General features: G+C 50.7%; 1 protein-coding gene across 2 annotated transcripts in view; it reads left to right on the forward strand.

Annotated features, from left to right (window-relative positions):
* The first annotated feature begins 4,606 nt into the window (after positions 1-4,606).
* CCDC3 (coiled-coil domain containing 3) overlaps positions 4,607-12,185 on the forward strand; it is a 67,540-nt gene continuing 59,961 nt past the window's right edge. For both annotated transcript variants that reach the window (XM_054987714.1, XM_054987715.1), the window contains exon 1: positions 4,607-5,107. In XM_054987714.1, the coding sequence (XP_054843689.1) occupies positions 4,737-5,107 (371 nt within the window). In that variant the 5' untranslated portion in view covers positions 4,607-4,736. The remainder of the gene's footprint in view (positions 5,108-12,185) is intronic.

Raw genomic sequence — 12,185 nt, forward strand, 5'->3', positions numbered from 1 at the left:
CTTTCTATTGTCACATCTTATCTTTTCTTTTAAAATAAAATTTCTATACAAAAAATCCCTCCTTGGTTAAGTTCTTTGTCACACTTTGGTTAAGCAATTGGCTGTCTTGCGTATTGCAAATTGGTTTAATTCATCGCACCTTAGAATAAAAAATAGTTGAGGATTACAGTTATTTGAGCCCTGTTAAAGAAATTATTTGGCCTTAACTGGCAGCTGAGCTGGACAGGTCTTGGATTTAATACTTGTTTAATTCCTCACCTTTGAGTGTCTTGTACAGCATGATGTACGGTTAGAGTTTCAGACTAGAACCTCTGAATCCCCTCTCTCCCTTGGAAGCTTGTGGGATAACTTAGGGCCTGTCACACACTCTCAGCCTGACCTACCTCACAGGAATGTTGTAAGGATGAAGGAGAGAACGACGTAAGCCACTGGGGAGAATGTCTGGGTATAACTGAAGTGACTAAAATAAGTAAGTTCATTAATGTGGGTTTTTGCGTACAATGTGGCACAGGTGTGAGAAGAAGGTGCTGGGGCCTGTGTGGGTGAACAGAATCACAGCTCCATTCCCCCCGTCATTTGTTCACTTCTGAGCTGAGGGAGACTTTGTCCCTTGCCATGTTGCCCAGGCAGCTGCGCAGCCCAAATCCCTGTGCTTATCGTCCCTGGAGGCCCCGTCCTGCTTTCACAGAGCTCTGCGACTTCTGCAGACAGTCCTCTTCAGTTTCCAGCTTCTTTGCCAGAGGAAGACAGGATCGAGCCCTTTAAAAATCACACTCAGCTTTCTGAATTTCTATTCAGACCGTGACAGCGAGGTCCTTTGTCTAGTTCCCCAACAGTTATGGAAGAGCATTTATGTGAAGAGACTGCTTTATCTGATAAGGAAATATCACCCGAAACTGATAATTCGAGAATACTGTATAACAAAATAGCAGAAGAGGACCTCCTTTTCAAATGTTGACAGAGTCAGTTGGCCAGCTTGGTACATTCTCAGGTTTAAATTTGTAGGAGGGGAAAAATCTGGGCTTGATATTTTGTACCCTGGTCTACAAAGAGGTGGATGTGGATATGGAAATGAAAGACAGCAAAGCTGAGGTCACCCATGCCCAGGGGTCATTTCGTAGAAAAAGAGCTGGAGAAACTCATTAGCGTAACTCATTAGCATATGCCATGCCCCTTGACATCACCAGAAGTGTGTCATTAGCATAACTGATTTGCATATGCCACACACCCTGACATCACCTATCCTGGCTGTTTTGGACCCAATCCTGGCCATTCAGGGCTGAAATTGGGCCCAAAATGGTCAGGATTGGGCTGCTGCTGAGTGGGATTCACCACCCGTTAGAGGCCTGATCCGGGCCGTTTTGGCTCCAATCCAGGCTGAAATGGGCCCAAAATGGCCAAGAGGCAGGTGGGCGGGGCCACCTGACATGTGACCTCTTTGGGGAACTGCCGGGACTGCGTTCCAGCGCGTTCCTCCTCGAAATGAGCCCTGCCCATGCCCATAAAAAAACAGCAACTGGTTCCCAAATATGGTACGGGGCTTAATGAGCTACTTTATGCACAAAGGCATCAAAAGCAGGGTTGCTCCAGAAGGGAAGGTGAAATTGTGCCTACAGGGAAGCGAAGAGGAAATAAACCCTCTGAGGAGCGATCTTTGTCTGCTCTGGAGAGGAAAGACTGACGGAGCCTTCTGAGCTGTCTTTTAAAACTTGGCTTCCCAACTAATGTTGTGTCTCCCTTCACTTGAGGGTCCTCCTATAATTCATCTCCTGTAGAGAGACTCCTCTAAAATCACCTGCATTGCCACAGAAAAAGGGAGGAAAATGCTGAAGCCCTAGTGGAAAAAAACTTTAGTTTGCATGTGCATAAAGATGTGAAAGTGAAAAGTAGTTCCTGCTTGGCAGGGCTTTTTTTCAGCGGGAACGCGGTGGAACGGAGTTCTGGCACCTCTTGAAAATGGTCACATGGCCAGTGGCCCCGCCTCCTGATCTCCAGACAGAGGGGAGTTTAGATTGTGGTGCAGAGGGCAATCTAAACTCCCCTCTGTCTGGAGATCAGGGGGCGAGGCCACCAGCCATGTGACCATTTTTGCCAAGGGCAATTTAAACTTTAAAAAACTCCCCCCTTGTTCCAGCTGACCCAAAGTGATGTCATTGTGCAGTCCTGGGAGCATGTGCACACTTTGTACATGCGCATGTGGTACCAGGGGCACTACCTCCTGCCAAGAGTTGCCCCCTGGGCCGGCAACCCGCTGAGTTCCCCCACCTCTTTCCCCAGAAAAAAAACCCCTGCTGCTCGGAGAAAAATATGTTTCCCACTTATCTGAAAAGGAAGCGACTGAACACTCCCCCAACCCCCGCAGGAATGGCTAAGGGCACAGGCCCAGCAATAACGGGCTCCAGCGCCTGTCTTCTGATTAGTGAGTTTTGGCTGCAGCTCCTTTGCCAGATTCAAGCTGAGTTCAGACGAGGAGGGGGGAGAATATATCATGTGAGCTGCATAGAGGAACCTCTCAGGGCAACCTTCAGACCCCCCGTGCAGAAACAGAAAACACCGGATTTGAAAGCTGGGAGCACTTTCGCCAAGTTTGAAAACCCTCACTTTAGATTGTGGATACCTTATTGTCCAGATTGTGGATACCTTATTGTCCAGGGCTCGGAGAAGAAAGAAATTATGTTCAGAAGAAAGTGCACTTGGAACCAGGGCTGGGGTTGACCAGTGACCACGGGACAGGGAGCCAACAGGCTGACGAAAACACCTTGAAGCAGCTCTGTGCGCAAGACTGGCTCCCCGCACAGAGACTGGCTCCCCTGAAAGCAGATGCTGGGGACAAGGCCATGGTCTTTCACGCCTGGCTCCTCAGCACCCAGAGGCCAGAGGGCTCCTCTGAAGGGGGCAGAAAGATAGATTAGAAGAGCCTTCTATGGCAGCTTTACATTTAAAAGCACGGGCTCATGAATCAACATTGGAATTCATGACCTTCAGAAAGAAGGGGGGGCACACAGTGTTGTTCTCTGGAGCTATGACTGAAAATTTGTGAAGGCAGAATTAATTTAAAAATGTTTTGTGGCTTCTATGATGACGAGGTATGAAATCGTATGTCGTCTGCCCAAGGAAAAAATCCACAAGGATATTGAGGAAGGAGAGAGGAATGAAGATGACATTCAGCAAGTCCCAGATTTGTTCAGAAAGAAGCGAGGGACATGACTAGCTTAATTCTTGATTGTGTTTCTTTGTACTCCTCATTTCCCCCAGTGGTAGGAAGCTTTAGAGGCAACTACTATGTGGTCAGTTTTCTGGGGAAGAGACAGTCCTAGATTCTTGGAGCAGTTTGGTAATATCTGCTTATTTACAGATACACACATATACACGGGGGAGCAGGCAAGGCTGCGGAAAGACAGAGCTGCTCTTCAAGACAGCATTAATCCCACCGCCCACCCACCCCCTGCTCGCAGCTGTTTTGGCATTTGAAAAAACATGGGGTGGGGAGACCCTCCGCCTGCCATGCTGCAGGAGCGGTCAGAATCAAGTCCAAGCAGCATTTTAAAATCCCTTTCAAATGGCATCATCGTGCACAGGGCTGACCTCTGGGCGCCCTCACATCTAGTTTGGCTCAGACGGTCACTGACTGAAACCCAAATGGCTGCCAAAGCCTTCCTAAGTCAAAAGCAGGCTCCTGGAACAGCTGCCCAAATGAAGATTTCTGCCTCCTTTGGGGGGACAGAGCAGATCCCCAAGCTCCTGGAGCGCTTGCCCATAAATGAGTCGGCACCTGCTGGTATCTAGTAGCCATCAGCATCAAAAGCCATTGAACAAGAATCGCTTTCTCACCACTCGGCGTCACCCCAAAGCATTTCCAGCCGCACTATTTTATTTGGCTAGTCTTTCTAAAAAATATACCCAGTCCCCATGACAGGCTCCTGCTTCTTTAAACCTCAGGTGTGGACATGTTCATGCTGTGAGCATGACTCTGGCCCGGAGAGCCGCGTCTCGCATCTGCTAAGGCACCCGCGGCAACAGACACGAGTCTCTGCGCCTCCGACGGATCGCCCGGGAACTCTGCCCGGTCCCCAGTGCCCCGGTCCGGGCCTCTGGCATCATCCGGCTTAGCGCGACAGGGCAGAGGCGCCCGCCCCGCCCGGCTCCCCGCCACGCCTCTCTGGTCCGCTTCTGCGCTCCCCGCCCCTGGCCCGGCCCGGCCCGGCCCTTCCCGACCAGAGGCCGCCGGCCGCTCCCTCCCTTCGGCTCCTTCCGCCTGCTTTGCGCCGGGGGGGGGGGGGCAGCACGTGGCCCTTTGGCGCTTCGCGGCTCCGCTGCGTCCCGTTCAGGGCCGCGGGAAGAACACCTGGCCGGCCGGGGACGCAGCGCAGCCTCCGCCGGCCGCCGCCTCTTCTGCCCTCTCGGTCCGCCTTTCAAAGGCGCAGAGTAGCGCAGGACCCCCCGCCCGGGGTCAGCCCCGGCTGCCGCGGCCGCTGCTTCGGGGCGCAGCGCGGGGGGCGGCTGGCTGGGCTGGGCCGGGCTGGGCAGCGCTGCGCGGTCTCGGGTTCGCGCGCCTCCCTCCGGCCGAAGGGCAGCTCGGATTGGCCCGGCTCCGCGCCGCCGGCCCGCTGGAGGCGCCGCCCCTCGCCGGGCTCGGGTCCCCGGAGCGGCGCCGGGGCTCCCCGCCTGCCTGCCTGCGTGCCTGCCTGCCGACGGGCCGCCGCCGCCGCTGCTGCTGCTGGGGCTGGGGCTGCGCCATGCGGCGGGGGCTGCTGCGGCTGCTGCTGCTGCTGCTGGGCCTGCTGTGCCTGGGCCGCGCCTGCCAGCTGCCCTCGGACTGGCGCCCGCTGAGCGAGAGCTGCCGGGCGGAGCTGGCCGAGACCATCGTGTTCGCCCAGGTGCTGGCGCTGCACCGCGACGCCCACGGCCTGCACAACGCCCTGCCCTGGCACCCCCCCGCCGGCGAGGGGCTCTTCTACTGGGCCGAGGTGGAGCTGCTCTGCGACCAGGCGTGGGGCAGCATGCTGGAGGTGCCCGCCGGCTCGCGGCTCAACCTCACCGGCCTGGGCTACTTCGCCTGCCACTCGCACACCGTCACGCCGGGCGGCGCCTACTTCTTCTTCCTCAGGTGAGCGCCCGACGAGCCCCCCCCCTTCAGGCGTAGAGGTGGGGGCCTCAGAATGTACTTCCAAGTACTTCATTTTATTAGCCCCCAAAATTAATACAACACACCTGTAAGGCAGGCCTATTTGATCATTCCCAGGCTCTGCATATTGATGTGTGATCCACCAATGGGGATCCCAGATGGCTTCCGTCATTCTCCTCACCTCCAAATTATCCCCATAACAACCCTGTGAGGGAGGCCAGACTAAGAGAGTGTGTGACTGGCCCAAGGTCTTCCATGGCAGAGCAAGGATTCGAACCTGGTTCTCCCATATCCGAATCTGAATCTGTAGCCACAGCATAAAGAATGCTGTGTGTGAGAGAGCCTTCGGTGGGACAATTTGACTACCCTCATTCCATATAGTGTTTTTAGTGAGGTGTAATAGGTAGAGCACCCCAACCTGGATAGCCCAGGTGAGACTGATCTCATCAGATCTCAGAAGCTGAGCAGGGTCGGCCTTGGTTTGTAATTGGATGGGAGACCTCCAATGAAGACCCAAGTTGCAGAGGCAGGCAATGGCCCACCACCTCTGTTAGTCTCTCACCATGAAAACCCGACCAGGGGCTGCCATAAGTCAACTATGACTTGAGGGCACTCTCCACCACCACAGCAGGTAGAGAAGTCATGGTCTTTTACCCTGGCGACGTGGGTTGCAACAGTCCCCACTTGGGCATGATGTTTGCTGACCCCTGGCCAGCCTTGACCAGTCACTGCCTCTCAGCCTCACCTACTTCCCAATCCCCCCCTCCCCGGGACAGAGGTGAAATGAAACTCTGCGCATGCAGCCCTGAGCTCTTGGGGAGAAGGAATGACATGATGCAAATGTCATCCACAGCCATCAGTTGGCAATTGACTCTCTTCTTAACTTGCCTAAGGCGGCAATCATAAATAAATCAAAGCATCAGAAGGGTTCAGCTGCCAGCAAAATGCTGTCACGGCAAGCCCGGAGTTTGATTTGAGCTTCCTTCCCTGCCTGTGAAGAGTGGCTTTGTGCAGATGACGAGTGTTTTCCTGTAACCACTGAATGCATTAATTTATTTAGATATTTGTTTAGATATTTTCTCCTGAACGGGGCCCAAAGCAGCTTCAGTTACAGCATCATCCTTCCTTCCTCCGTTTGATCATCAAAACAACCAGCCTTTGAGGTAAAATAGTAAAGAGTCCAGTAGTGCCTTTAAGACTAACCAACTTTATTGTAGCATAAGCTTTCGAGAACCATAGCTCTCTTCGTCAGATGCAACCGTCAGGTTGCATCTGACAAAGAGAGCTGTGGTTCTCGAAAGCTTATGCTACAATAAAGTTGCATCTGACGAAGAGAGCTGTGGTTCTCGAAAGCTCATGCTACAATAAAGTTGCATCTGATGAAGAGAGCTGTGGTTCTCGAAAGCTCATGCTACAATAAAGTTGCATCTGATGAAGAGAGCTGTGGTTCTCGAAAGCTTATGCTACAATAAAGTTGCATCTGATGAAGAGAGCTGTGGTTCTCGAAAGCTTATGCTACAATAAAGTTGCATCTGATGAAGAGAGCTGTGGTTCTCGAAAGCTCATGCTACAATAAAGTTGCATCTGATGAAGAGAGCTGTGGTTCTCGAAAGCTTATGCTACAATAAAGTTGCATCTGATGAAGAGAGCTGTGGTTCTCGAAAGCTTATGCTACAATAAAGTTGCATCTGATGAAGAGAGCTGTGGTTCTCGAAAGCTCATGCTACAATAAAGTTGCATCTGATGAAGAGAGCTGTGGTTCTCGAAAGCTCATGCTACAATAAAGTTGCATCTGATGAAGAGCTGTGGTTCTCGAAAGCTTATGCTACAATAAAGTTGCATCTGATGAAGAGAGCTGTGGTTCTCGAAAGCTTATGCTACAATGAAGTTGCATCTGATGAAGAGAGCTGTGGTTCTCAAAAGCTCATGCTACAATAAAGTTGCATCTGACGAAGAGAGCTGTGGTTCTCAAAAGCTCATGCTACAATAAAGTTGCATCTGATGAAGAGAGCTGTGGTTCTCGAAAGCTTATGCTACAATAAAGTTGGTGAGTCTTAAAGGTGCTACTGGACTCTTTTTGATTTTGCTACCGCAGACTAACACGGCTACCTCCTCTGGATCTCCTTTGAGGCAAGTTAGACTGTGAGAGAGAGTGAATGGCCCAAGGCCACCCAGTGACCTTCCATGGCAGAGTGGAGATTCGAACTTGGGTCTCCCAGATCCAAGTCCAACATTCTAGTCACTTCAACATACAACAATCTGCTTCCGCACCTTTCATACTAGTTTTTTCTGGCCATTAGAGTGGCTAAGTAGATTCGGAAACTGACATTTCTCATTTTATAGATTTATCCAATAATAATATTTGGCAATTTCACTGTTCAATGTTTTGCACAATATCTTAGTAATTAGGGTCACCAACTTCCAGTTGAGGTCTGGAGTTCTCCTGAAATTACATCTACTCTCCAGATGACAGAGATCAGTTCCTTTGGAGAAAATGGTGGCTGCCAAAGGGCAAATTCTATGGTATTTTCTAGGTGAACCCTCCCAAAGGCACCACCCCAAAATCTCCAGGAATTTCCCTGGCTGGAGTTGGCAACACTATCAATAGCCCTTACAATAGCTCTGTAAGGTGGGTCGGTATTATCCTCTCCGTATTGCAGCAGGTGGGAGGGGCCTGAAAAAAGGAGCTTGCCTGATAGCAACGTAATGAGTTTGGTAAGAAGGGGCATTATTCGAAGGGAGGCCAAATGTTCATTTGATCCAAGTGCAAATATCTCCAGTTTCTGAGCTCTTCATGAGAGGGAGGCAGTGGAAGAGACAGAGTGCTGCCCCCCTCCTCCCCCACCAAGGATGCCCCAGGCTCATTGTGGCGTGATGTGTTGCCTTGTCTGAATGTGGACACTGAGTTAAACTTGGGTCATCAGATGCAAATGAAGAGTGGTGGTGTGTTCTAGTGGTCAGAGTATCAGACTAAGATCTGGGAGACCCAGGCTTGAATCTCCACTCTGCCATGGAAGCTCTCTGGGTGACCTTGGGCTAGTCATACAGCCTCAGCCTAACCTAACTCATAGCACGGTTGTGAGGATAAACGGAGGGACAAGAACAGTGCCAACAGCTTTGGGTCCCCTTGGGGAGGGAGTGGGGGGGGGTAAATGAAATAAAATAAATGCAGATTCTCCCTGTTGGGCGGGGCTGTTGCTGCTGCCTAAATGCTCTCTTTCACACAACTGTGCCAGGGAGAGGGGCTCTTGTCTTCTTTTCATCAGCTTCTCATTGAAGGAAAAACATTCTATTACAAGCAGGGACCCTCGAGAATTGTGGGGGTCCCCCAGGTTTGCAGAAGTATCTGTGTTAGCGTGGCTCTGATCTGCAGATTGAAGCCTCTGGCATAGCAAAAGAGGGTCGATGTGCACATTCTGCCTCTGAACATGGATGGGGTCATGAAAAAAGGAGCTTGCCTAAGAAGACTTGGGATTAGGCATATCGGTTGGAGGAGACGAGGCTCTCGGTAGCTTCCATAGAGTTCCGTGGGATAAAGCTCTCCATTTGAAAGCACCATCCCTAAGAAGACATGGGCCCTTTTCACACTGCTCACGTGCTCCCGGGACGTTGCGAAATATCACGCAAAAAACGCAGAAGATAGCGTCTTCTCGCGAGAGTTTTGCGCGACGTCGCGCAAAACTCTCGCGAGAAGATGCTATCTTCTGCGTTTTTTGCGCGATATTTCGCAACGTCCCGGGAGCAGGTGAGCAGTGTGAAAAGGGCCATGGGTTTTTTTGGAAAATGAACGCTTGTTGGATCTCTCTTACAAAAAGTTGTACACACTTTCACTGTAATGTGTGAACAGGGCTACACATACAGGAAAATGATGCAGTAGCATAGCATGGTGGTAGAATGAACTGCATCCCATCAGGTGCAGGTTCACAGTTTGGAGCATTTCCCACTGTTAAAAACGACCAGAAAATAGAAAACCGGCACTGCAAACCAAGAGAAGGGAGTGGAAGTGTTCTCCACTGCTGCGCTGCTAGCTTTCTGCTTGTGTGGATTTGTTTTCAATGCAAAGGAGTGTTCAGGACTGTTTAGTCCATGCTATCACATCAGCATTTAGCATTGCCATCCTCCAGGTGAGGCCTGGAGAGCTCCAGGAATCACAACTGATCTCCAGGCTACGGAGATGAGTTCCCCTGGAGAAAATGGCTGCTTTGGAGGGTGGAGCCTATGGCGTTATACCCTGATGAGGTCCCTCCCCCCCTGAGAACCCACCCTTCCCCAGGCTCCACCCCCAAATCTCCAGGAATTTCCCAAGCCAGACTTGGCAACCTTAGTTCTCCTTCGTGTATAAACCAGACCTTAATCTCTCTGAGCCCAATAAACCAGAACCCCAACATATTTTGAAACGTTAATGTTGTGCACTTTATGCCTAGTTTAGTGAAGTAGTCATCATTCCCTCCGTTTTACAGATGGAAAACTGAAGCTAATTTAACTTGCCGAAGGAAAAATTTATTTAGGGCATTTCTGTCCCACCTCCCCATTGTATTATTAGCACCCAAACTGTGGATGTATGGAGCAAAGCTGTAAGGACAATAAATATTCCGGAGCATAAAAACTCTGTACTGCTTAGATGGTGTGCAAGTGAAGGCGCCAAAAGTTCAACAGTAGAAGAGAAGAGAGAGTGCCTCTGTGAATGGGCAAGTTGTTTCCCCCCTCGACAGCAGGTAACCTTGCCAGCCACCGTGGGGATCAAGGGGAGGCCATTCTCAGTACTTTTTCCACAAGTTGTGTTTATTACATTTTTGTTCCTGCTTTCCTCCAGTATGCTCAGGGTAGTATATCGTTCTTCTCTTCTCTGCTTTATCGTCACAACAACCTTGTGCACTATGCCGTGGCAAGAGACAGTGAGTTGCCCACAGTTAGCCAGTGGCTGAGGAGGAACTGGAGTGCCACTCTGGCACCATGCCGGGCTTGCTCTCCTCAGACTACATTGTGTCCCCAGTGGTGCCATGAACTGAACCCGGAAAATGTGAAGGCATGTGGGAGGGGGCAGAAATGCTCGCCTTGCTTGAGGCTTACCCCCTCAGCTGCTCCTCTCAGAGCCAAGCTGCAAGAGACAAATCACACAAGGAGGAGCACGTGAAGGGAGGCGCAGTGTTAGCCGGGAAGCTGAGTTTTAAAAGAGATGGAAGGCTCTGTCAATTTCCCCTCTCTACAGAGCCAGGGAGATGGCTGCTCAGAAGGTTTGTTTATTTCTTCTTTGCCTCCTAGAAGGGGAAGTGAAAGGCAAAGATCTCCCTGGCTTCCTAGAGAGGGGAAATTGATGAAGCCTTCCAATCTCGTTTAAAACTCAGCTTCCCGGCTAACATTGCGCCTCCCTTCACATGCTCCTCCTCGTGTAATTTGTCTCTTGTCGCTTGGCTCTCATCTGGCCTCTGGAAGCAGAAGAAAGCAGAAGCCGTGCATCTGGTTGGGGCAGCCCCGCACTTAAAGGGAGAGCGCTGCTGCTATTACAGCCTCTCGGCATGACTAGTGGGAAAGGAAAGATAGCACAGGCGGCGTACTACTTTCTACAGGCAATCACAGGAAAGAGGAAAAGGGTCTGCAGCCTGTATTTCTTTTACAGGCACCAAATAGGCATGGTGGGTCTTGATGTCTTTCTGTAGGCGGGGTATTTATTTACTTAGAAATGTTGTGCCATTCCTTTCTTTTATTGTTTATTTATCCACTTCATTAATATGCTGCCTTTCTCCCCCAGTGGAGACCCAAAGTGGCATACAGAGTTCTCCACTCCTCCAGTTTATCCTCACAACAACCCGTGAGGTAGGTTAGACTTAAAGTGTGTGATTGTGTGTGATTGAGCGCCCTTCCAAGGCAGAGAGGGGATGTGAACCCAAGTCTTCCACACGCTCGTCCAACATGATTTAGGGTTTGAAAGATACTTGCACTCTGAACCGGCCGCTGGTGCGGCTGGGCCATTTTCCCCTTCCCAGCAGCGCGGCTGTCTTGTCTGGGTGAAGCTTCTGCTGGTTTGTCCACCTCCTCAAACTAGCTTAAGGGTTTCCATTGCCTCTAGGGTTGCCAACTGAGGAAGGGGGCTTCCTGGACATTTGGGGGTGGAGCTTTGGGAGGGCAGCATTTGGGGAGAGGAAGAAGCTCAGTGGGCATAGGGTACCATAGAGTCTCACCTCCACCGCTGTCATTTTCTCAAGGAGAATTGACATCTGTGGGCTGGAAACCAGTCATAATTCCGTGAGAACTCCAGGTCACACCTGGAAGTTGGCAACCCTCCTTGTCTCCCTGGAATTAGTTGGAAAGGAGAGACAGAGTTGTATGTCACTGTCCTATTGATGACACTGCTCTCCAGATGACCTCTCCCAATGTTTTCAGGTAGTTGAGTAACAGTATGGGGAACAAATGGAACCCTTCAGCACCTCATAGCCAAGGGAAAAAGGACGGGTTTCCTAGCACCAGTTTTCCTGCCAGGAATGCCAAAAGCCTATTGAGGAAGACGGCTGAAACCACTGCCAGTTCAGAGGTGGTCAGATCTTCCCAGTGTTTTTAAAAAGCTCAGACCTGCCAGCAAAATGCTCCTGTCCATATTGCACTGTAGTGCATATGGTTTCACCAGTAAAAATTGCCCTTCCCATTATTAGTCATGAGAAAGGGAAATAAGGGCAAAGAGAGGGTGCCCTTCTTCTCTTTTCAGTTTACATCAGCAAGAGTGTGTGAGTGTGTGAGTGTGTGTTCATTAAAACTCCTTTTCCTTCCGTACCACAGCGTCGGTTTGAACAGAGACCTGGTTTCCCATTTCAAAATGTTGAGAAGATAGTGGATCTTCCAGCACTGCAGACAGACAGTCTTCTACACAAGACATCTGGCACATGAACATGTTGGGAGAGATGCAATGTTAGCTGGGAAGGATAGTTTAAAAAGACAGAGCCAGCAGTAGGGCAGAGGCTTCGCTATACACTGGAGTTGTGTGAAGGAGCTGGGAAATGCCAGAAGGGAAACTTCAGCCCATTATAACCTTTCCAGGTCCAATCCCAGCTCTGAAGGCAGCTCCTGC

Source organism: Eublepharis macularius, chromosome 9, assembly GCF_028583425.1.
Source record: "Eublepharis macularius isolate TG4126 chromosome 9, MPM_Emac_v1.0, whole genome shotgun sequence".
Lineage (NCBI taxonomy): Eukaryota > Metazoa > Chordata > Lepidosauria > Squamata > Eublepharidae > Eublepharis > Eublepharis macularius.